The following is a 22,600-nucleotide window of genomic DNA, read 5'->3' as shown; positions in this document are numbered from 1 at the left end:
ATGCAAACACACAGCACAGTGGTACAACACACGGTATTATGTCACGTGATGCGACCCCAGAATAACTAGGGATATTTATTCTTAGTCTTGCAGATTAATTTTGCATGATAAAACATGTCACAAGAACTCTCGTGTTCCTCAGAGACTTCTTTGTGTGCACAATCTGCAACGCAGCGCGGTTTAGAGATACACAGCCAAATGTGTTCCTGTTTCTAAGAGCACATCTTTTTATTTTAGAAAGAACATCACTGCAAACACAGTGCAATGTATGACTGTAATCCTTACAGGTGGTTAATCATCTGGGATATGATAAACAATACTAAAAGCCAAGGTTAGCATCTTTGCAGGGCTGTAATTGGGCACAGCTTTGCCTTAAGCTAAATGCTCTTATCAGCATGCTAATGTGCTCCCATTGTCAATGCTAACATGCTGATGTTTAGCAGGTGTAACGTCTTAGTTTGAGTGTGCTAGCAGTTACTGCTCACCTGATGCTGACAGGAGTGTCTTTCATTTGGCAGGTATTTGGTCACGAACCATAAAGTGAAGGTTTGTATTTAGTGGAAATTCATGCAAAATGGTAAGCAGTTGTTGGGATAGTTCAGTTAAACAGAAAATATAGGCTGAATATTATGGCGGTGTGGAGGCCCCCTTCTCTGGGAACCATGGGTGAAAATCTGGTGCCAGTCCATCAAGTACAAGATGTTGGGATATGTCATGTTTGAGCTGCTTGAGGCACTGGAGGCGAAGCCAGGGGATCATCAGTGAGGATTCATCCTCTGTGAACAATGAATGTCTGAGGGAAACTTAAAGACAATCCATCCATATTTTTCTACAAATTTAATAGAAAAACACAACCTCATGATGGTGCTAAAGGAACAATCAGCTGATTATCAAAGTAATAAGGATTCATCTTCTGGTGACTACTAATCTCTGAGGATGAACTGCATGGTAATCTATCCAAAAGCTGTCAACATGTTTCACAAAAACACCCCATGTATTTTACCTCATGATTGTGCTGAAGGAAAAATGATCTGATAATCTAAGTCGTTCGGATTGATCCCCTGGGAACCAGGAACATCTGTAGAAAATCTAATGGCAATCCATCCAAAAGGTGTCAACACTTTTCAAGTTCATACATATCAACGGTATGACGGCGCTGGAGGAAAAGTTGGAAGAGCACCAAATTCTGTACAATTCATCCTCTTGGGACAATGACCGTCTGGACAGAATTTTATGGCAATACCATGTTGAGATGTTTCAGTCTGGAGTGTTGGACCGACCAGTAGACACCCTACAGCCATGCTGCTAGCATAGCTAAAACTAGCAGTATTTTCTAGAACTCCCTAAATGGAGTGTTTTCTAGTTTTTCCACCACTCAAAGCATTTTGACACTACATATCACATTCACCTATTCACACACTGATGGCAAAAGCTACTATGCCAATCTCCAATAAGGAGATATGCCCATTCATACACCAATCGCTATGCCTTCAGGAGCTCCATCGTAGACTGTAGCAGTCAGGGATTGAACCCCTAACCTTCCAACTGAGAGATGACCGACTCTACCACTGAGCCACAGCTGCTCCTAATGTTAGCAAATTAAGGAAGGCTGTGGAGAAGGTGTTCTTGCCTCTTCGTCTGCCGGTGATGGTTGCAGTTAATCATTTAGCAAAGCGAGCCACGGTTGATTTAACATTTCCTGCATTACTTATTCATGTAAAAAACAGAAAACAATCACAAACATGGGCATGATTTGTTGGCTGTCACTATTTTCTTTTTTCCAAAGGGACCCAAGCTGTCAAGTTAATGGATCGGGCATCCGGTTTAAATTTAACCCATGAGGATACACCTGCCTGTGCGCTCATGATTTGAAGGTTTTACCAGATAAAACTAAGATTTTTCATCCTCTAACTCATAACTTGATGTTCCAGCAAATCTCTGCATAAATGTTCCCATTCCACAGTCAGACCTGCATTATTGAGTTCACCGATGTGTACCCAGGACTGAATCAGTCATAAAATACAATTGTGCATGTTTGAATGTGTCCAACAGTGAGGAATTGATTGAAGTTGAAGCTGACAATTAGTTTCATTGATAACTGTAGCGGCGGGGAGGAACACAGCGAACACAGGAAGACGTTAACACGTCCCCTGAATGGAAACAGTCCCATTACTCTGTGTCTGCCGTCCTCACTTCCCTCCTCGCCATTCATCTGCTGATATAATGACCAAAGAAAGAGCAAGACGCTGATCTGTCAGGATGATTCACTGTCAATTTAGCGGGCTTTTTACAAAGGTCCGCTCTGTGCAGCAGCCGGGTGGATGGGCCCAGCCTCCTTACTCTTCTTATAATCTACATATTGACACGTATGATGGTTCGGCGCTGATTGGGAACGACTGTGAGGAGATGACTTCTCAGAAAGAGTTTAATTTGACTGAGTGTGCTGTCAGAGGGTGAGATCTGGAATGGCCGTGATGACAAGTGTGGCTGTGTTTAAATTTGTGTTATCATGCAGAAAATGTATTTGAATAAAATTATTCTTGGTTTAGTCTCGCCTCTGCCAAAATAGATGTAAGGTATTGCATCTACAGTCCTCCAGCAACCTCTTACTTACATATTCTGTTTGCATCTACCAAAGAAGAAGAGCTTGTTTTTTTCTATCCGGTATATCGCCGAGACGTGCCTCAAGGTTTCGCATTACCCCTATATGCACCTGCAAGGAGCTGCATCTGAATTACATCAGCATCAGGGTCTTGCTTGGCCTAGCTGTACCCACACACCAGCTAACAAAGCCTGAGCACAGCCAGCCAGATGTCTGTCTGGGCCTTGACTAAAAGACTGGTGGCAGACTTTCAAACACACACAACAACAAGGTGAGATCCTGCTGCGTAGTTTGCATCGGCAAACAGAGCTCATTCTGACAAGTGAACTATCATCGACAGGAAAAGATAAAGTCCTCATAATAGGTAACTGCCCTGTCAGTAATACAATCACCCTTAAGCACACACACAATCACATACACAATAGAGCTGTAATCATTTGTTCTGACTCACGTTATTTAATTGTGCCCCACACGACTGAATTATATTTATATTGTAAACCTTAATGGGAGGTAGTTTCATCTATGTACAATACGTTTTACTGAGCAGCAACATAATAAATAACTTCATCCCAGAGGGGAAAGTGTTCAGATGATTTACTAAAGTAAAATGATAGAAAAAAAAACATTACGATCTAAGACATACTTTAATGTCATAGTTACAGTAAGTGAAGGTAATTTAATGCTTCTTATATAGCCAATGTTTTGATGTTTAAAGTTTGCTAAAGAGTTTGGACAAATCATGCAGATGTATTAAAGTTCGATGTTAAAGCTCCAACAGTGGACATAAAGGCTCAATTCTCAGGCTTCATTAATCGGCGCGTCATGTGCTTCCTGGAAATAAGGTGACTGGCGCCATTGCGTGGCGTAATGGAAAATTACAGTAGTCTGCATGGCAGCCACATAGTCCCGTTTATCATCATCTGGTAAGTGGAAAAAAAACCCCGAAGTTATGGAATTGTTAAACTGTTAAACTGCTGCAGAAAAATACAGGGGAAAATCTGGTTTAAGTTAATAAAGATTCATAAGCGTTTTTTTTAAATAAAAAAACACTTCTAAATTAAATGTACTTAACGTTTTCCAAAACGGACTTTTTAATTACATGATTTATTATAATGGTGCTGCACCGACTGAGAATGAACACGCATGTTTTTTCCTTTTAAAACATGACATTGAAGACCTCTTTCCATCAGTAGCCTATTGTCCATTCTTCCTCCATTTCTTAAGCCTTTCACCTCTAACCTTTAAATAACTGGAGTCAGGCGATATTCCCGCGTGATTAATGCAAACCACTGCTCTTTAAACAAAGTTAGACCCGGAGCAGCGCGCATTAAACCAGAAGTAGCTACTTAGAGTTCATCCATCCCATTTCCTGGACCCAAGTTCCTGAGGGAGGGACGCTGCAGCAGCGGCCATGGGAAAGTTCTCCCCACTTTTTCCGATTACATCGATTCTTTTTAAAGAAGGCAAACACGAGCCGACCCGAGCAGAAGACCTGAGAGCTACTGTGAGGAGCGGAGGGTGACGCGGAGAGGACACGGAGCGCTGAGGCCAGTACATCAATAAGGAGACGAAGAAGAGTTCACGAGAGAGAAAGGTAAGAATCTCCTTCAATTAGGGAAAATATCATTATTCATGTGAAAAAAACAACAAGAAACCAAATATTTGTTTATTATTCTTGTAAGGTGTCAGTATGTTATGTGTACATCTCCTAGGACATTTTTAATTGACGTTTTGTAGCTTTATTATTTTATAACTTTCTGTTTCTGTTTAGTGAATTACAAGGTGCCTGAACTTTTAAAGTCTATTATTTTGGTGTTTCAAAAGTAATAGTGAATCTAGTCCTCAATAATTGAGTTTTATGATTCTTTTTATACTTAGTTTGCCACATTGTACATATTTTTTAAAAGTTCATATAGTTTGCTGAACAAAATAAGAAGTTAGCGGTTAGCTAACAATATGGCTATTAAGTTAAAAATGAGTTTAAAAGTAGACTTGTCAATACTTCTTTGAAAAGATTGTGAGTTGTAGTTTTGTGGCACAAATGTCATCTTGATTGTAGTTTTAATTCTATTTCTATAGCAATATGTTTAGATTTAGAGTCCTATTTTAAGTGTTTTTTCCATCTCGTATGTTAAACTATAAGTCAGTCTGTATTCTGTTTGGTAGCGATAACAGTAATCCTTACGACAATAGACCCAGAAGTAGATCAGTCCTGTTCTCATTTTTCCGCCTGTTCAGCGGGACACAATCCCTGACGGCCCATTGTCTGGTCTCATCCTGTCAGAAGAGTTTGTCTCTTCACTTTTACAGTTGTTTTTTATTCTCGACAGGGAAGAAATAATAGAAAAACATAAGCAGTCTAAACAAACAGACAAGTGTCACAGCAGTGTCTCAACTCCCCCACACAGGATGTTTATTCAGATGTGTGTGTGCGTGTGTGAGCTTCCCGACCAAGCCACTGACTGTGTCATTCGTCATTATCAACTTCTATCAACCCCCCCTCAACTTTTTATGCACCCCGTCACAGTTTGATTCGCCTCAGCTTTAATTGATTCATAAATCTGGCTGTAAAAATGAGTGCGTATAATAATGCTGTGTAAAGTTAGAGGGGCCTCTTTTGGACTCATTTACTCGTTTTACTGTAACACAGTGGGAGCGTACACTATTTCCATTCATATTAAATGTCAACTTTAGTAGCATGTGTTTTTGTTTTAGTTGGTTTTAGTGTATAGGGGCTTTGTTTTGTACATCTTGGTGATGAGGAGTTGGAGCCCACCCTAAGAACAGTGTGAGCTCATGGAAGAACTAATAGGGGGGCTACAGCCCCGGTACAAAAAGACACCTCAATACTGGAAAGGTTGGAGAGACTGAGCTCATTGGTTGCTTATGGAAATCATTAAACACTTATGCATTAAATGTGTGTTTGCAAAAATCCTTAAGAATGTTGCAGGGCAAATAAAATGTAGCAATTAGGTGTTAAGTGGTATGTTCAAGCCAATATGTTCAACAATGTAGCAGTAAATGGAAAGTAAACTATAAGGCCTGCATTATAAGCACAGCCAGGCCTGCAGAGAGGCTCTAAGGGGTGGTAAGGTAGCTGTTTACCAGCCTGTTTACCTAAGGACACAGGTCTGTTTAGTATCACACTTTTATTATATATCCAGAAAATTTTACAACCCGCACAACCCCTTTAAAAGACCTTTGAGTATCCTCAGTTATATTCTGAAAAGTGCTGTTTTTCAAAATGTATGTCTGCTGAAAAAGGGTCTTTCAATCCCTTTTTTGTGTCTACCACCTGTCCCTCTCAGGAGCAGAGGATGTCCAGAGCTGACTGGTCCTTCCTGGAGCACCTGCTGGAGGAGGGCCAGGAGTATTCGACAGGCATCGGCCGCGTCTGGCTTACTGTACTCTTCCTGTTTCGCTTGCTGGTCCTGGGAACTGCCGCCGAGTCTGCCTGGGATGACGAACGAGACGACTTTGTCTGCAACACGATACAACCCGGCTGCACTGCCGTGTGCTACGACAAAGCCTTCCCCATCTCCCACTTCCGCTACTTTGTCCTCCAAGTCATATTCGTCTCTACGCCGACGATCTTCTACTTTGGATACGTGGCTATAAGGGCGGGGAACGACAAGAGGAAAGAGGAGGAGAAGGATGAAAAGCAGGCAGGAGAAGGAGACAGAGGAGGGATTGTGATTGAAAGGAAGAATATTAAAGTGACTAAAGACGTTGGAGATGAAAAGGATAAAAAAGAGGAGGGTGGGAGAGGAAGGAAAGCTGAAAAGGCTCCTCCTGAGGCTCCTAAACTGAAAGGACGCTTACTGTGTGCGTATGCATTTAGCATCCTGTTGAAAGTCCTTCTAGAAGTCGGCTTCATCTTAGGACTGTGGTTCCTTTATGATGGCTTCTTCATCGAGGCAAAATTTGAGTGCACAAGGTGGCCTTGCCCTCACATGGTGGACTGCTTTGTCTCTCGCCCCACTGAGAAGACAATCTTCACTTTCTACACTCAGGTGATCGCCGCCGTCTCCGTGCTCCTCAACCTGGTCGAGCTCCTGCACCTCCTCCAGCTCGGCATCTCGCAACGGCTGGAGAAACGCTACCGTGCCGAGCAACAGGACTACCTCCCTCGATCAGAGCGGGTAATAGAACTTGAGGAGACTCAAGAACTGCCGTCGGAGGTGCCACAGTCTTACAAAGCAGCCAGCCATGTTGACCTCCCCGGACAGGGCGAGGTCATCTGCTACCCAAACCCCTGTGAGAGCTACGGGGATCTGGCGATAGAGGTGAACTGGGGACCTGGGGCGACGGGGAGCGACGTGCTGCCCAGTTACGTGAACTGCATGGGGGCTATGAGGACGACACATTCCCCAAGGGTCCATTATAAGAAACACACACAACACACTAAAAACACTAAGGGTACCCATAAGGGACACACAAAGCAAAAGCATTATGTATGACAAAGTCAGATGGGGTGATGCTTTGGTTTGGTGTTTTCTTATAAATACTATCCTGCAGTGACACTTGACTATCAGCAGTGCACAGTGCGAAAACATTTAAAGGAGAAACAAAGACGAACAACTGTTACACTGTGAACTTGTTGCCTCAGAGGCTGGCTGACATTCAAAAGGAGATTTAGAAGATAAATGGACTGACTGAAAAATGAAATATTTAAAGAACACTCCCCCGTAGGCAATCGAAAAGAGATGCCACACTTAGGGAAGATTACAGTCATAAGATGCCTCTGTGTTACATTTGGTGCTGAAAGGAACAGTGGAAAATTACAGTGACATTTTAAGACCATAGTGGGAGGAGGAATCCGGTGCGTTTAAGCATATTCCTCTGAGATTTGCACTGTAGCCCCTAGAGTTCTTTGAAGCGCCCCCTCCCTCCCTCCTTCTCCCCATGGCTGTGGTCATTTGTGTTCAGTACAGTGGAATGTTCTGGTCTCTGGATCCCGCTCTGCTCCCATGAGGATAATGGCTGCGTGGCTGCTTGCATGCATGCATGCACACACACAAAGTACTTTCTCCCCCCCTTTCACACACTGTGTTTTGGTCACTTGAGTTGGGTCATGGACTGCGATGGAGAAGGGAAGCCGGACCATGGGAATTCTGGGATTGTACGTGACTTATCATCGCCTGTGACTGCAGTATTTAAGCTATGAATACAGAGGGAGAGAGGACCACAGCTGAATAATGGAGAAAGACCAACATCCTGTTTCAAACATGCATTACTGATTGCACATTATGTGGACTGAAGCGGTACAGAAATGTGCAAACTTAATGAAAGGAAATGATTACGTGAAATCTGTATTTAATGAAAGTATTGTGAAGAAATTTTGTATTCATCCATATTTATTATATTGTGGAAAATAAAGTTTAAAGAACCATAAACGTAGCACAACACCGTCAATTTATTAAACTATTGTCATAGGATTAAGTTATATGAAACACTAGTAGTGTGGTGGATGCAAAGCTCTTAGCTCACTCACCCGTGTGAGTCCCGTGGTTGGAGTTCTGGCCGGTTCTGAACTAGAATAAGTAGTTCCGGCGAGATGCCAGAGTCACGAAACCAAAAAGTTTTACACGCAGGCAAAGGTGATCCATTTCCAACACAAAATCATCATCCTAGGATTTCATATACTGCGCTGCTGTTTTGGCACTATTTTCTCTCTTGAACAATGTAGTATCACGACGCCTGCGACAGGCCGGTTTCTCAGGTAAGCTGACCTCGTAGCTGTATCACGTTGACTCTGACTGATTCATGTCATTGTTGAAGTAAACATGTCGGACTATGAAAGTGATGAGGAAGATTTATCTTTAACAACGGATCCAACGGGACCTCTTAAGGGCACGATCCGTGTCAGGAAAATGATGAAATACGTGCGGTGGAATATTTTTATTACTACAGCCAGGAAAATCACATATCACAATACATTATACATGTATTTCCGCTGTGACAACAACCATCGTCTCACAAGTTACCAATTCCAGCGTGTTCTCTTGGAAACAGCTGATGGATCACGTCACTTGAGAAACCGGCCTGCCGCAGGCGTAGTGATAGTGGATTTGTCAAGAGAGAAAATAGTGCCAAATAATGGCGCAGTATATAAATTCCTAGGATGATGTTTTTTTGTTGAAAATGGATCACCATTGCCTGCGTGTTGTTTCTGTAGGGTAAAACATTTTGGTTTCATGACCCTGGCCTCTCACTGGAACTACGTCCGGAACCGGCCAGAACTCCGACCACGGGACTCGGTGAGTAAGCTAATAGCTTTGCAACCGCTACACTACTAGCAAGTATTTCATACAACTTGGTGTCCAAAAATCTGAACTATCACTTTAATTCAAGTACTTACTGCTTATAATCCCTTTAAAGAAAATACTCTATTGCTGCCATACAGAGACTGCAAACCATACAAGTTGATGTCTTTTGTAAATAGTGGTTTTATCCTCCTCCTGTCTGAATACAGGGAGATGATTTCTGTGTGTAGAAAATGCCTCTGAAGTGCGTATTCCCTCTGAGTCCAACCGCACTCTTTCTGCTAGCCACAATACGGAGGCACTGAATCACTCAAGAGAAAGCACTTTGGGAATAATAGAACAGCGAAGGTGTGGGAAGTGGATGAGCCTTACAGGGAATCATGAGCGTAACCTCTAGAGGGAAGAGAAACGGGGAATAACTTTGATTTAATGGCTGTTTTCAGATCCATAGCTCTGCCTGTACAGGGAAAGAAATGCATCAATTATTTGCCAGTAAAAGTTCATATAAGGTGGAACAGCACTTTAAGTTGGCTCTATTTAATATCCCCTGGGGAGCACTGACTGTTAACGCTGTTTTCTCGGAAAGCAATTGATAAAATCCAGAACTCAGCACCTTCAACAAAGGTGCTCCCACAGGCTCTGAACGAATGTAGCCATATGTCTTTTCAGGGCGGCAGCTGCAGCGCTCTGTGATACTCATTTCCAGCAATTTACCGAACTGTCTCCATGATGATAAGCAGTTATCTAGAGCAGGAAAGGTGGTTTATGGGAGTTTTAAGAGAGAAATGTCATCATAAAAGAATTGTTTGAACTGCATGAGGCCAAACAAGACGTATTTTATTTCTTTTGCTGCAGTTTTGTGCAAATGTTTTGTGATTTTATAATGATAGGAAGCCTTTTTCTTAGTCTCGAGAGTGGAATGTGTCTTTATTGTGGGCAGCTCCTCCCTGCGTCGAGGATAAATTGGCACATCATGCGCAGAAAACAATCCAAACAGAGCCCGCTGAAGCTGCCCAGTTCAATGTCTGTTCACAAGAACTTGGCTGGCATCCCTGCGCGGTCTTGTTATCTCAGTCCAGGTGGGTGGGTGCATGTTTGCGCTCTTGCATGCATGTGTCAGTGTGATTGTTCATGTGTGTGTTTTGTCTAAAAGGCAGAGGGTCAGGGAACAGATTGCACGGGGCGACTCTAACGGCGCTCTGCTGCCAACCAAAGCCAGCAGCGGAACTGCGGAGCTCCCTTTAGCTTCCATCTTCCTTACAGCCGATCACGCGGGAGAAGCCCGACGCCCTGTGCTATTCTTTCCACAGAGTGAACTCTCACCTCTTGTTCAGTGGAGGATAAACCTTTAGGATAAAAACAACTGGGCAGGTTATTTGCTTTTTTATCTGCAGTCAATATCTTCCTGCTTTAGAAATTACAGCCCTCCTTTCAAGCCGCCTTACAGTGTAGATGAAAGTGGTGTTTTGGCTACGTATTCCTCTGTCAGGGCCACAGGAACTTAAAGGGATAGTGCGGCAACAAAGTCCCCATTCATTGGTTTGATGACCTATTATTCAGGTCTAGACTAGTTCCCAAACTCTGGGCAATCAAATAGGACACAATGCTTTTGGAGGATATGCAAATAAAAGCCTGACAATGGAGATATTTGTTTGTTCAAAGCTGTGCAAATAAAATCAGTGGGAGTCATTAGCTGGGAAGACCCCAATCTGTGTGACAGGTCATCCTTAACGGTCATACAAGCAACCTCTGGGATCTGCTGCCATTCTGGCCACGCTTCCTGACATTGTTGAAGTCACTGCTGATGCATTTCCTCACGCTGTTGGTGAAGCCACATGGGGCTGTTCACACACAAAGAAGGATCTTGCAGTTTTGTGAATGACTTGACAGACTCGCAGCTGGACAATACGGCAGGAAAAAGCTTTGGAAATGTAGAAAAATTCAGTGTCGTCAAGTAGCATCCACGTCATTGGGCAGCTCTTCTTAAGGTATGGTCTTAGAGCCATGCCGTGCCCCAGCTTTGAGTGTCTCTAAAGCGTCTACCTGGTCGCGTTGTTGTCATACTTCCTGTCAGCTGTACTGCAGAAAGCCCTGTGTTTCTCTGGGAAGCACCCTGAACAGGCCGATAAAGCAATCTCACACACACAAAGTCAAAAAGCTAGAAATGACCGTGACCTCACGGCACAAAACTCAGACTTTCAAACACACACACACACACACACACACAAACAATGAATATGCAGGGCTTAAAATAGACAGCTATGGGGTGAATGAGGTTATCAAAGTTATGCAACATCTATTTGTTTGGATGTAATAGGTGTCACGTGCTTCAGGGAGCAAAGACCTCTTTTCAGGGTGTAGTGTTTATGTTATGGTGTGTGTATGTGTGAAAGGCAGACAGCGTTTCGTGTGCCAGCTCCCTTTGTTTCACTCAGTATACATTTGCACAATACCACGACTTTCTTTGTATCCATAACAAAGTCACGTCCAAGCACCCACTCCTTAATTTGGGCATTTGTGCTCTGCAACAAAAAAAACACTGAAATGCTTCGAGCTGTTTCTAAATTTAAACTCTGGACAGGAAGTGGGTCCGTGTCTGTTTCCTGTTCCACTATTGTTTCTCCCCAGGGATCGTCGTTTGGGATTGTTCACCCTGACAATGGGGGCTGCAGTGGGCATTGTTGCATTGTTTTGTCCCGGTCCCGCGCGTGCAGTTGACCTCATGTCACGGCCGCCCCATCAAAGGCCAGTGAAGGATGAGGGAAATGGGTAGAGTGCCGGCTGAGCGGCTGGAGTCAATTAGGAGGGCTGGTACCACTTATAGCTCGCAGTGCGTGTGTGTATATATGCGAGGTGGGGTGTTTCAAAAATCGTGTGCATGATTGTTTGGCTAGGTGTGGTCAAGTTGAATAACAGTAGTTTTTAGGATTTGTTGTAATCCGAGCAAGTGAGGAGAGGAATCTTTTGGGGTTTTAAGATATTTAATAAAGAGCTGCACTTATCAGTATTTAAACTTATAGATATTCATTGCGATTTAAGAAATAGAAGAAATCATACCAGATAAATGCAGCGTTTTCATGTCTATTTTAACAATTAACAATCATACTGGTTATTTGGGACTTTTAAGTCTATGTTCTTCTAACAATACAAATCCCCCTTTCTTACCACTCTTGGTTCAGAGACTCTGATATCCACATACTTAAGTAGAGTTCACATGGAGCCACACGTTTCTTAAAATAAATAAATAAACTACGATTTCTCATGGTGTTTAAATGTGTGTTTAATCAGCGTGGCCAGCCCGTAATCTTTTGGAAATGAAAGCTTGCCGTATTCTACTTCCAGTCGGCACATGCATCCTTACGCCGTGTGTGTGCTCAACGGGCCACGGCAGTAAGCAGAAGGGACGAGGTGCAGCCTCTGATAGTCGGAGTACACGCACTCAAAACCTTGATCATCCCACCGACATGGCCTGTTACAGCAGCAGCGTTACATGCATGTTAACAGTTTACAGGCAGGTAACACACAGAATCAAGTAACAATTGTAGCAGCTTGACTTTCAGTTAATTTGCTTCACTATCGCACGCCCTGCGATGTGGTTATTGCACATGCACACATCACAATTGCGATTGTTTAACGATCGTTTAGCCCTAACGTGGGTGATAGATGTGACCCAGGAGCAGCTCATCATATCTTATAATGAACTGCACTGAGGATACACACACCTCCTAAAGTAGACGAGCATATATAACGCAGATCTGTTTGTCATGTGGATCTCTCTGCAGTAAGCAGTGGTTCATACCCTTACTTATAAACAACACAATTGTAGAGAAACATCAGGCTTCATAATCAAACAAGGTTCTTGCATTACATCATCACTTCTGTCCTTATACACCCGCTCTCTCTCTCTCGCTTGTCCTCGCGAGCTCTCTCTCTCCCTGCTGTGAGTCAGCATCACAGGAGAGTACATAGACTTTGTATTGTATTTGCATAAAGAGTGGGGAAGTGAGATGCAATCATAAGTGGTCACTGGAGATGCATTTGGAAACGCATGTTAATGCCGGATGTAAACAGCAACACTCAGAGCTGTCCACGTGTGCTCGGATCACCCAGGACGCATTTTGATACCAGGTCTAAACAGGGCCTAAATGTAATGTGAAAAGAGTAGCTAGTAGCAGAGTTACAATCCCACAGAGACAAATTGTCCAACTCTTCTGCCCCCTTCACTTCTGTGGAAAATCATTTTAGTGTCTTTAAGGTGATTGTTTTGTTTGTACTTGTTTCATTGCCATTGTTCTAATCAAACCAATTTCCAGCAGTTTTCAGTGGAAGTGTTCTGCAGAACGGACAAAAAGAAAAGTAAGCAACTAGCTGGGGAACAAAGCCAAACATGTAGAAAGTAAATAGGCAGATGATTTCCCTCAGGATTAGGTGGAGACTAAAATAGCTAAAGGAATCAACAATGGACTTCCATTAATTAGAAAGCCAGAAATACACCTGAAAATGAGTTATAGTGTTGCTCAGTGTCTGCTGGCCAGGACACATTTTAATACCATGTCTAAACAGGGCCTAAATGTAGAGTGAAACGGGTAGCTCATGGTGACGAGCCTCTCTTTCAGCCAGTGTTAATTGCTAAAAATAGATCGTTGATTATAAAAACTCTGACAACACATGTTTTTTTTCGTTTACAAGACAAGACGGGACTAAAATGTTAGTAGTGGACTATCAGACATTCAAAATGCATACTTTCCCCCACTGTGCATCTAATCTGTCAAAATACAAGCGATTCATTCCTGTAACTGGGTTATGGGTCACACGAAGGTGGTTGTGAACTTTCTCTGTTAACTCAGGCTCTCTGCTTCAGGCTGCACGCTCACAGAAAAAGGGCCGTTTGACACGTCATGTGACGCTTCTTCTGCACAAAAAGGAGCGATCATCGGCTGTCTGATTCAGTCAGACTGTTTAAATGAGAAGCGATGATGAAAAGCAATCTTCAGATGCTGTGTCCTCATCGTTCTTTTACTGTATGGATGATCTGCTGAAAGTCTTAATTTTACCTTTATTGACTAAAACAGGACTAAAATGTTTTGAGTTTTCATCGACTAAAACCTGACTAAAATGTGACTAAAATTAATAAGCATTTTCGTCTGAAGACTAAGACTAAATCAAAAATAGCTGCCAGAATGAACACTGCTTTCAGCTCGTTGTTTTGGGTGCTCTTGTTTCAACTTTGCTGAGATGTTTCGCTGTTATCATCAAACCTGTTTGCAGCAGTTTTCAGTGGAAATGTTCAGCAGAACAAACTTTATGCTCCCTGCCAGGAGCCAAACAAAAAGATAAAGTTAGCAACTAGCAGGGGAACAAATCAAAACATGTACCAAGTAAATTTCCCTCAGGATTTGGGGGAGACTAAATTGGCTAAATGAGTTGAAAATGGAGCTCCAGACAGACAGAAATATGCCTTAAAATGAGTTATAATGAGTTCTAATGTTGCTTGGTGTCTGCTGGGCTGTCTGTAAGGGAGCATTTCTGAAACAATAGTAAAACTCATTTGAAAAATAAAACTCACTACATAAACCTAAAGTATGGTTAATATGGGATTTTGTTCAACCATATAACATTTTTAATTCCTTAAATGTCCCTGCAAAAGTCAAATGTCTAGATCGAGACTCTTTATTAGTTCATGTTTTGGCTTCTTGTCTGTGTAAAGGTTTGATACACAGCAATACCTGTGTTCCTGGATTCTGTTTGTTTGTGTGTGTGTGTGTGTGGTTGTTAAATAAGGGATGTGGTGCCCTTCCAGCAGGCAGACGGCTCTATTGTTCCTGCTACAGAGGGAACACCGTCTCCAGCCTGTCCACTCAGGATGTCGGATTGAACCTCCTTTAAAGAAAAAAAAGAAAAAGGAACTGCCAGCATCACCCGCACCCATTATCCCTATCATCCAGCCAGAACAATGGAGCACCTCCAAACATCCCTTCCCAGGAGCCTCGGCGCTCGGTTCCCACAGTAGTGTCCAGTTCTTCTGCGCTGAGCCATTGTTAGACGTCCGACCTGTCCTCTGATTGTCCCCGGGAGGACGCACACACCTTTCACACACCTAAACATGCCACAGTCCTTGTTAGCTCTCTCTTTCTCACAGTTTAATGTAGCTGCAGCCTCACATCCACCTCTCTGTTCTCACTGGTTTCAGATGGAAACTTACAGCAGCTTGAAGCAATTGTGACTCTGGACATGCACAACACAGGTCAACCCACAGATAACAAACTAAAGAGCCGATTTCAAGCTGATGACTGCCGATAGCTCAGCTCTCACCGCTCTATTGCCAATGTAAATCCGAGCCTCGTAATCTTCCCCATTACACTCGCAGGCAGGGTAACGTAGCGGAGCCAATCCTGGCACACACGTCAGGTTATCATTTTTTCAGTTAGAGAGCTCCAGGGGCCCGAGTGAGAAGGACCTTTCTGTTTCATTATTTAACACAGCAGAGGCAGCAGGAGTGGAGTTAACAAAATAGGAGGTCCCTCTACGCGCATGTTAGGAATCACGTGAGAGGTTTAAAGAGCTTCATAAAGTTTTCTCATTTTGAAGCGTTTTATGACACCAATAACTTCTCCGTCTTTAATCAGACATGGACTCTTATTAAAGTTTTTCTTCCCCGACCACATCACTGCTCTTGTTTTAATAATGAGGACAATAAAGATTTTATTGATTGAATATGTGGAAACTTTTCCCTCTTATCTGCCTACAAAAGTCATGTTGGGTAACGACAACGTCTTCCTACATACTCTACCATTATATTATACTAAATGACAATAATGCCATGGTTTTGATCCTTACATACTCTGTTTAACTTTGACTAATCTGTAACTGGATTCCATAATAAAGTGCAGAAAGAACGCTGCCCTTAAAAGGAAGTTAATTCCAGCCTCATGTTGTGCCGATGCTTGTATCAGAAGGAATGTTATCACAGAACTATCTGTGTTGTTGTAACTCATTAGTAATTCACTTTCAAATTAACAGCATGACTAACTGTAATCTGCATCCCAATGCATTAACAGGGTAAGTACACACACTGTCAGTCACCACAGCAATGCTAAGCTTTTGTATTGTTGTCTGCCCAACAGCAGCGTAATTCAACTAGGCACAGATGCAGGTTTAACTGTGACAGACTCTTAACTTAAACGCGGCTGAACTAATCCAGGCTAACATGTCAGACCAGACTAAAATTATCCTTTTAATTGGGCTAATCATGAGAGGATTTTTCTTAGAATGGTGTGTGCTTGTTTTAAAATAAAGGAAACCTTAGAGGAGAATTGAAACAACAATTATATCACAATTGTCAGAGGGTTCATTGCACGATCAACTATCTCACTACTGGGAGAACTGGGTGTGCGTGGACTGAGTCGGCGAAAGGCAGTAAAGGAGACGTAAGACGAGGCAGTTAAAACAAGTCAGTGGATTTGGATGAGGAGAAATAATGCCAGTTGGGGGCCAAAACATATGTAATAGTAATCCTTTCTTCTATGACGTTGCTTTTTCGTATATAACATTAGCACCAGGAATAGTTTGATTTTTTGCAGAGGGATTTGAGGTTTTGATGGGCGGTGAGAGCTATCATGTAGGGCGGCCATCAGAAGCTATGTGGTAGGGTAGGTAGTATCAGCGTTGTCAGTGCCTGGAGCTTTGCATGATCGGAGCATGGGTCTGTTAAAGGTGGCAATGCTGCTTGGGTTGCTGTGACCACTAAGGGTTGTGGTAGGTTAATTATAAATATTGGGATGAGTGCACAAGGGGAGGGGTTTCTTCACTGAACGCGTATGCTTATTATTAGGGTTAGGGTTACCCCCTACCCTAACCTTAACCCCCCATCTTCCTTGCTCTCAGAATCAGAATCGGGGTTTATCGCCAAGTAGGTTTACACATACAAGGAATTTGTTTGCCGATTTTGGTGCAGAACAATTAACACAGAACTAGAATAAAAAAGAAGTAAAAGACTTAAATAGAATGAGTGAGTAGGGGGAGGTAGAGCATACACCCTGGTCCGGCGGGGGTGAGTGCTAGCCCCCGACAGGGCACCTCACCCTGGCTCTGCCTTCCCCCTCTTCTTTCTAACACACTTCTCTCTGCAAACTCCTCTCTCTACTCTCTATTTTTTCACACTCTTGTGTGTTTAATTCAAATTCACAAGTGAAGCAGTGCGAATATATGAGGCTAGTTTGTTGGGTGGCCTCCCAAAATGCACTGGGGCAATGGAGTCATTGAAGGAACGTTTTTTTATTTGCCCTTGCATTGTTACTGGTGTCATTATACAAGTAGTTATTATGAGTGATTGCAGTTACACAGTGAGGAAATTCAGCAATGACGGTTTTCAGGCAATTTTGGTGCTGATGTTTACATGATTAACCCAATTTGAAATAATGAATCCCTTCAAATACAATCAGTACTTCTGATACAAGTTAAAGCTTTCAAACATTATATCCCATCATCAGGGTATACTACGAAGTTTTCAGCACTACCAAGGTGGTTCACTTCTTCCCCTGGTAGATCACCATGGTAACTTATTCTGAACACCTGAATTTGCACTGGAGCAGGTTATGTTTAAGATGAGAGATCACCCTGTACTAAACACCACCTACTGACCAATCACGTCTCTGGATTCAGGAGCTCTATGAGCAGGTCGCGCTTCCTGGAGCTTTACTGATATACATCTACAAGAGACTGATGAATGCACTGAAGCCTTAGACTTGTATTTATAAGACATGAAAGTAAGCTTGTAAACTGTAGTTTTATATTTGTTCTATTTGCTGAGATCACGTCTAAATCCGTCATAAACGCCTCACCTGTGCATCGTATGGAATCAATGTAAAAAACAAGCGTTATTATAATCAATATATCATGCTCTAAGTATGGAGCAGTGATATTATAGACTTCATTTGCACATTTACAGTCTGTGTTTATGTTGTCCTTCCTGCATTCAGCAGCTGCAGCTGAGTGGATTTCAGTCTGGATTAACTTTTTTGTATCTTTCTAAAATCATAGTTTGATCTGAGTTTGTAAAACATGCCGGTCAGCTGACGGCAGACCTGTCTTTATGTGAACGTGCTCATAGAAACCCTGGGTTGACTTATCTCGTTGATAACCAACATTCTGCTTTGTCAGGGTTACTGTAGCCAGAAAAACAAGACACCCTGAGTATGTTGAACACGCTTCATCGTGCAGGCCCCATGTTATTCTTAATTCTCACTCTTTTTTTGGTACCATCTGCTTCTTAAGTCAACATATTTCTCATAGAAAAGGAATCATTTGTATGTAAAATCGATTTCCCCGACAGGCGTGTGGTTCACCCTAAATACACTTGGTCATGAATTAAGTATCTGTTGATAAGCCTGGTGATATGAGACTCTCTGAATCATCTTTTCCCAGAGGCAGAACGCAGATATTTCCACAGGTCACATTCCAAGAGGTGAATGAGTTAACCGTTTCCCTCATTTATCGTTGCTTTGTCTGACGTGTTCCCTCGAAAACAATTTCCTTCTCGAGCAGAATAAGCAGAGTCATTACTTCCTTCCTTTCACTCTGATGTAGCTTTCTGTCCTTGGCAGCAGCGGTTTCATGATTCCGTGGGATCAGATATTAGCTTGGAGATTAAAGTGAAACAATTCAGCTGTAACAATGAAACTTTACTTTGTTAGACAAAATCAGTCGAAGGAAGTGGTGACATCAAATATTATGTAGAACACAAAGTTCCTTTATTATCACATTTTTCAAAACACACATAATTTAAACTTTTAATGTACAAACCATCCAGACTTTATAAAATAAAACGTGTAGATGTTTCAGACAATAGGACTAAGCAGCTTAAACTTCCTGAGAGGCCTCCCACACTGTTGGTTTATTGTCACATACCATGAAAGGTAACACCACAAAGAAGAACCACAACAAAGACCCGTCCTCCTTCCTTTGCTTTCATGTTGACAATCAGAACTCCTTCCTGAACATTCACATAAGATTAAAGGAGAAAACCTGAACATCATCTATGTACGTCACGTGACATTTGTGTGACTTAACATCAAAGACGCATTATATTTGTGTCAAAGTATCCACAGCTAGATTTAAATGACAGAAAAGTACATATTCTGGTCAAAGCTTGGACATCCAAAACATCCATATATTCAAGATGTTGAAATTAGTGTCTTGCTTTTGGTAAATGGTCCTAGCACAAACAGGCATAAGCATCATGAAGGGGAGGGTCACATCCAGCACACACACGCCTTATTAGACTCAATAAAAGACCACTTGTGTATGTTTTTAATTACCCTCTAGCCTGTAAAAGGTGTCTGATGTTTACACATGATGCTTTTTGGTGACCAGGAGGGAGGATGTATGCCTGACGTAAATGGGAAGAGCGGTGTTTTCCCCCCCTCTTAGCTTCCTTTGCACTACTTTCCTTCTGAATTAGTGCAAACACGAGTCTTTCACTCTCACATACGGGTTAGCTCTTTTCAGGTCGGTTCCTATTCAGAGCAGCTTTAGGTGCAAACTCCAATTTGTCCTTCAGGCTGAGAACCTGTGTGCTGTCCATACCCTCTTGTTCCTGCAGCTTCCTCTCCTCCCTCAGCTCCGCGATGCCCTTCTCCTCTCGAGGTTTAGGGGTCCCTCTGACAAACCACTCCAGGTGGTAGCCTACTGCTCCCACCACGAAGGCCACAGGGAAGGTGACATAAGGGGCATAGGTGCGCATCGCTGTCCAAACAATAGGCCACATGACTGCACGCGGCTTCGGCTCCTAGATGCTTCACAAGGAAAAAAATAATTTGTACACATTTAGCTTACTTAAAGCATAATTACAGTATCATAGCAGAACAGATAAGTGAAGACACACTAATACATAACAGAGCATCTCATTTTATTACCTCACCTCACTTATTTTAATCTAAGATGCGACACGCATATTCTCTCAGCTGGTTCCCCCTTGTGGCTTAAAGCTGAATCTGATGGTGAACCTAATTTTGTACTACTACCAACATGCAGCTGACTTTAACAGCAGACTAATTCAATTAAAAATACTTGTATACATAATAACAATCACATGTTCCTTTCCATCAGTCCCAAACCACAAGGGAGAGAACTGAGATGTGCCTAAATGTGCTTTCCAAATCGTCAAGCCAAAACTTGAGGTAATACTAGTTTTTACAGACACTAAAGCATTTAGCTGTAGGTTGTTTGAATTGTTGTGAAATCAGAATGCAGAAAAATAACTTTGCTCACACAAGTGCAACTGTATTTATGCCGCGCAAAAGATGTCAGAAAGCATATTTAAAAACTTGTCTGTTCTTTTAATGCCCTCTTTATGCCCTCTCATTCTCTCTAGGCTCCATCTTGACTATTACGCTTACAAAACTAATGGCGGAATCACCAAGAAGGCCGGGAGCAACAGTTAAAGACCAAAGAAAGGTCACGAAATACAAGTACAACTGAAACAGGACCTTACCAACAGTGTCAATAACAGATGAGCAGTATTTCCAAGGAATGCAGGTATCTCTAGACATATAAACGTGTACGATAATTACTGTGTTTGTTGTTACTTTCGGCCGAACTTAAGAGCGCTTCTCCTCTAATCGGACAGTACATTTATTCATGTTTGACGCCGCATGGTTTACTTTGTACACAAGCAAAGAAAATTAAATTGTCACATTTATAATGGAGTTTGGCATGACTTTGGTCAACTGTCAAGCTAGGACAATAGCGAGGAGCAGAGCTCGTGAAAACTTAACATATCTATAAATATGGAAAAATACAGAACATTTCTTTATGACTTTCATTTAGTATTGTATTATGTAACTACGGTGAACTACCTGGATGACTACCTAAAAGTCATTTACTGTTACTGCTTTTAACCGGCTTTTTTTATTGATACGTTGGTGGTAGCAATGCCACTCTTACAAAGCAAAACCTGCAGGCGTTTCGTGTGCTACTAATACAAGTCTGTGTGATTTGTATACCTCTAATTATTGTATATTTACATTTGTTTATTTAAAAAGTCTTCACTCACCTTTACCGTTAGCACGTTGGTGCTGCAGTGAATTACGTAATATCCGTGTGACCGTCTGTTTCCTTCCTGGTTAATCCTCATTGGCTGATGAGCCTCACTTTGCTGTAACCAAGAGGGTTTACCTGCCGCTTTCTCGGTGTTTTACCGCCGCCTAGTGGTGAAAATAGTAAACTACTTTCAGATGAGCACAGCTAAAAAGTACATTTACATTGACTTGTAGGTCTAGGGAAGGGATTCAACAATGTCTTTATTAATAAATGGCACTGATAGAGGTTAATACAAATTTGTTGCGTAATATTTGATAATAATACCATTACAAGATTCAAATTAAGATTTGCATTGTTTGTTGTTTTTCTTTTCTTATTGCAACAATAATGAAGTGATTTTAAATTCTCAGTGTGGATTTAAGCAACTGAAACAACAATTTCCCAACAATGATTAAGAGAATTGTATGTCTTACTGAGCTGCATCAGTATCACACACACTGTGTGATACTGATGCAGTAAACTGAGAGGCACGTGCTTTGAAACAAGTGCTTCTGTGACTGGCAGCCATAAAAATACCATCTCTCTCTCTGTGTTCATTAATTGCATTGTTGCACAAAACCCGCCTCTCAAGGAATACTCATGAAAGGGTGACAGATCCGTCGGCAGTATTGTGTCACACGATGACAAGGCGTCAGCCACCCATCATGGATGACAAGCCCCTCAAGAGCGGAGATAGTTTTCTTTTTTAAAAGCACATTTTTGGCATCAGCACACAGCACACTTTCAGAGGAATGGTATACTGCATAACACAAACATTCTACTTTTGTTTTGTTTTTTCCAGCTCATGAAGGATTCAGAGAAGTTACCCAGTCACCCAGCAGGAAACCACAGATTGTAGAGATGACTACAGGGAGAAGAAAATCTTCCTATATGCGGCTGTAGTTTTTCTGGGAAGTGGGTTGGTAAGTGTTCTTTGCAAACTTGATATTTCAACTCCCAGGCACAAAAGTTTGTCATGAAACTATACCAGTGTAGTGTGCAGAGCATGGGGCTGATATATAGAGACTGGAACGCAGCCTGTCATGGAGCGATGGCCAGTTCTGACTCATTGGTCATCTGTGCAGAATCAGGCAGCTGAAAAATAAAAAGAACCGAGTTTTATCCAAATTTTTATGTTATCATAACTTCAAACGACTGCTGAAATTATTGTGATTAATAGAGCTCTGTGTGGGTGATAATGTGTCATGCTTCAAAGTAATTCTTTTAAGCACTTCCTCCCTCTTTGCTGTCCATCCTGTAGTTGCCAGAACTGGCATTTGATCAGTCCTGTCAGATAAAGTAAAATGTGCTCATCCCCTGCGGTAAAACAACATTACTAGTGCCAGGTCTGCTTAACCAGCTACCCCCAGCAGTGCCAGGATTATTTCATCAGCTCCTGTTTATTAGTAAAAGAGATTTAGAGCTGCACTTGCCAAAATTTGTGTGTAAAAATAACACCATGTTATCAATCCAAATCCCAAACTGTGGCTGACAGACTGCAGCATCACATCATCACTAACTGAAGCCCAATAGCCCGGCTCTATTTGCCCGAGCTAATTACACATGTCAGGCATGGTCAGTGGTGGGAAATTTCCTCATTACACAGGAAGTGACAGTCAGGTCTGAGGTTAAATCACTGCTGGATCACATAAGC

At 42.1% G+C, this 22,600-nt stretch overlaps 2 protein-coding genes across 3 annotated transcripts; one reads left to right on the top strand and one right to left on the bottom strand.

The window, feature by feature from the left end:
- Positions 1-4,060: 4,060 nt before the first annotated feature.
- Positions 4,061-7,983, top strand: gja4 (gap junction protein alpha 4). Its single transcript, XM_069681821.1, has 2 exons — positions 4,061-4,196; positions 5,911-7,983. Exon 2 carries the CDS (start codon positions 5,920-5,922, stop codon positions 7,060-7,062), a length of 1,143 nt encoding a protein of 380 aa, XP_069537922.1. The 5' UTR covers positions 4,061-4,196; positions 5,911-5,919; the 3' UTR covers positions 7,063-7,983.
- Positions 7,984-18,621: 10,638 nt separating this feature from the next.
- Positions 18,622-20,957, bottom strand: smim12 (small integral membrane protein 12). 2 transcript variants are annotated; one of them, XM_069681878.1, is made up of 2 exons: positions 20,921-20,957; positions 18,622-19,661 (listed from the first exon to the last, which is right to left on the bottom strand). In XM_069681878.1, exon 2 carries the CDS (start codon positions 19,631-19,633, stop codon positions 19,361-19,363), a length of 273 nt encoding a protein of 90 aa, XP_069537979.1. In that variant the 5' UTR covers positions 19,634-19,661; positions 20,921-20,957; the 3' UTR covers positions 18,622-19,360. The 2 variants fall into 2 exon arrangements, with proteins under 2 accessions (XP_069537979.1, XP_069537980.1); XM_069681879.1 differs by having other exon boundaries at positions 20,927-20,942.
- Positions 20,958-22,600: the final 1,643 nt, after the last annotated feature.

Source organism: Semicossyphus pulcher, unplaced genomic scaffold (genome assembly GCF_022749685.1).
Source record: "Semicossyphus pulcher isolate SPU_LCO1_2020_fin unplaced genomic scaffold, fSemPul1.0.p SCAF_5, whole genome shotgun sequence".
In the NCBI taxonomy this organism is placed as follows: domain Eukaryota; kingdom Metazoa; phylum Chordata; class Actinopteri; order Labriformes; family Labridae; genus Semicossyphus; species Semicossyphus pulcher.
This window is presented reverse-complemented; position numbering and strand designations above follow the sequence as displayed.

Coding starts and splice junctions, on each gene's coding strand:
- gja4 (XM_069681821.1), top strand. CDS start 5,920: ATGTCCAGAGCTGACTGGTCCTTCCTGGAGCACCTGCTGGAGGAGGGC.
- smim12 (XM_069681878.1), bottom strand. CDS start 19,633: ATGTGGCCTATTGTTTGGACAGCGATGCGCACCTATGCCCCTTATGTC.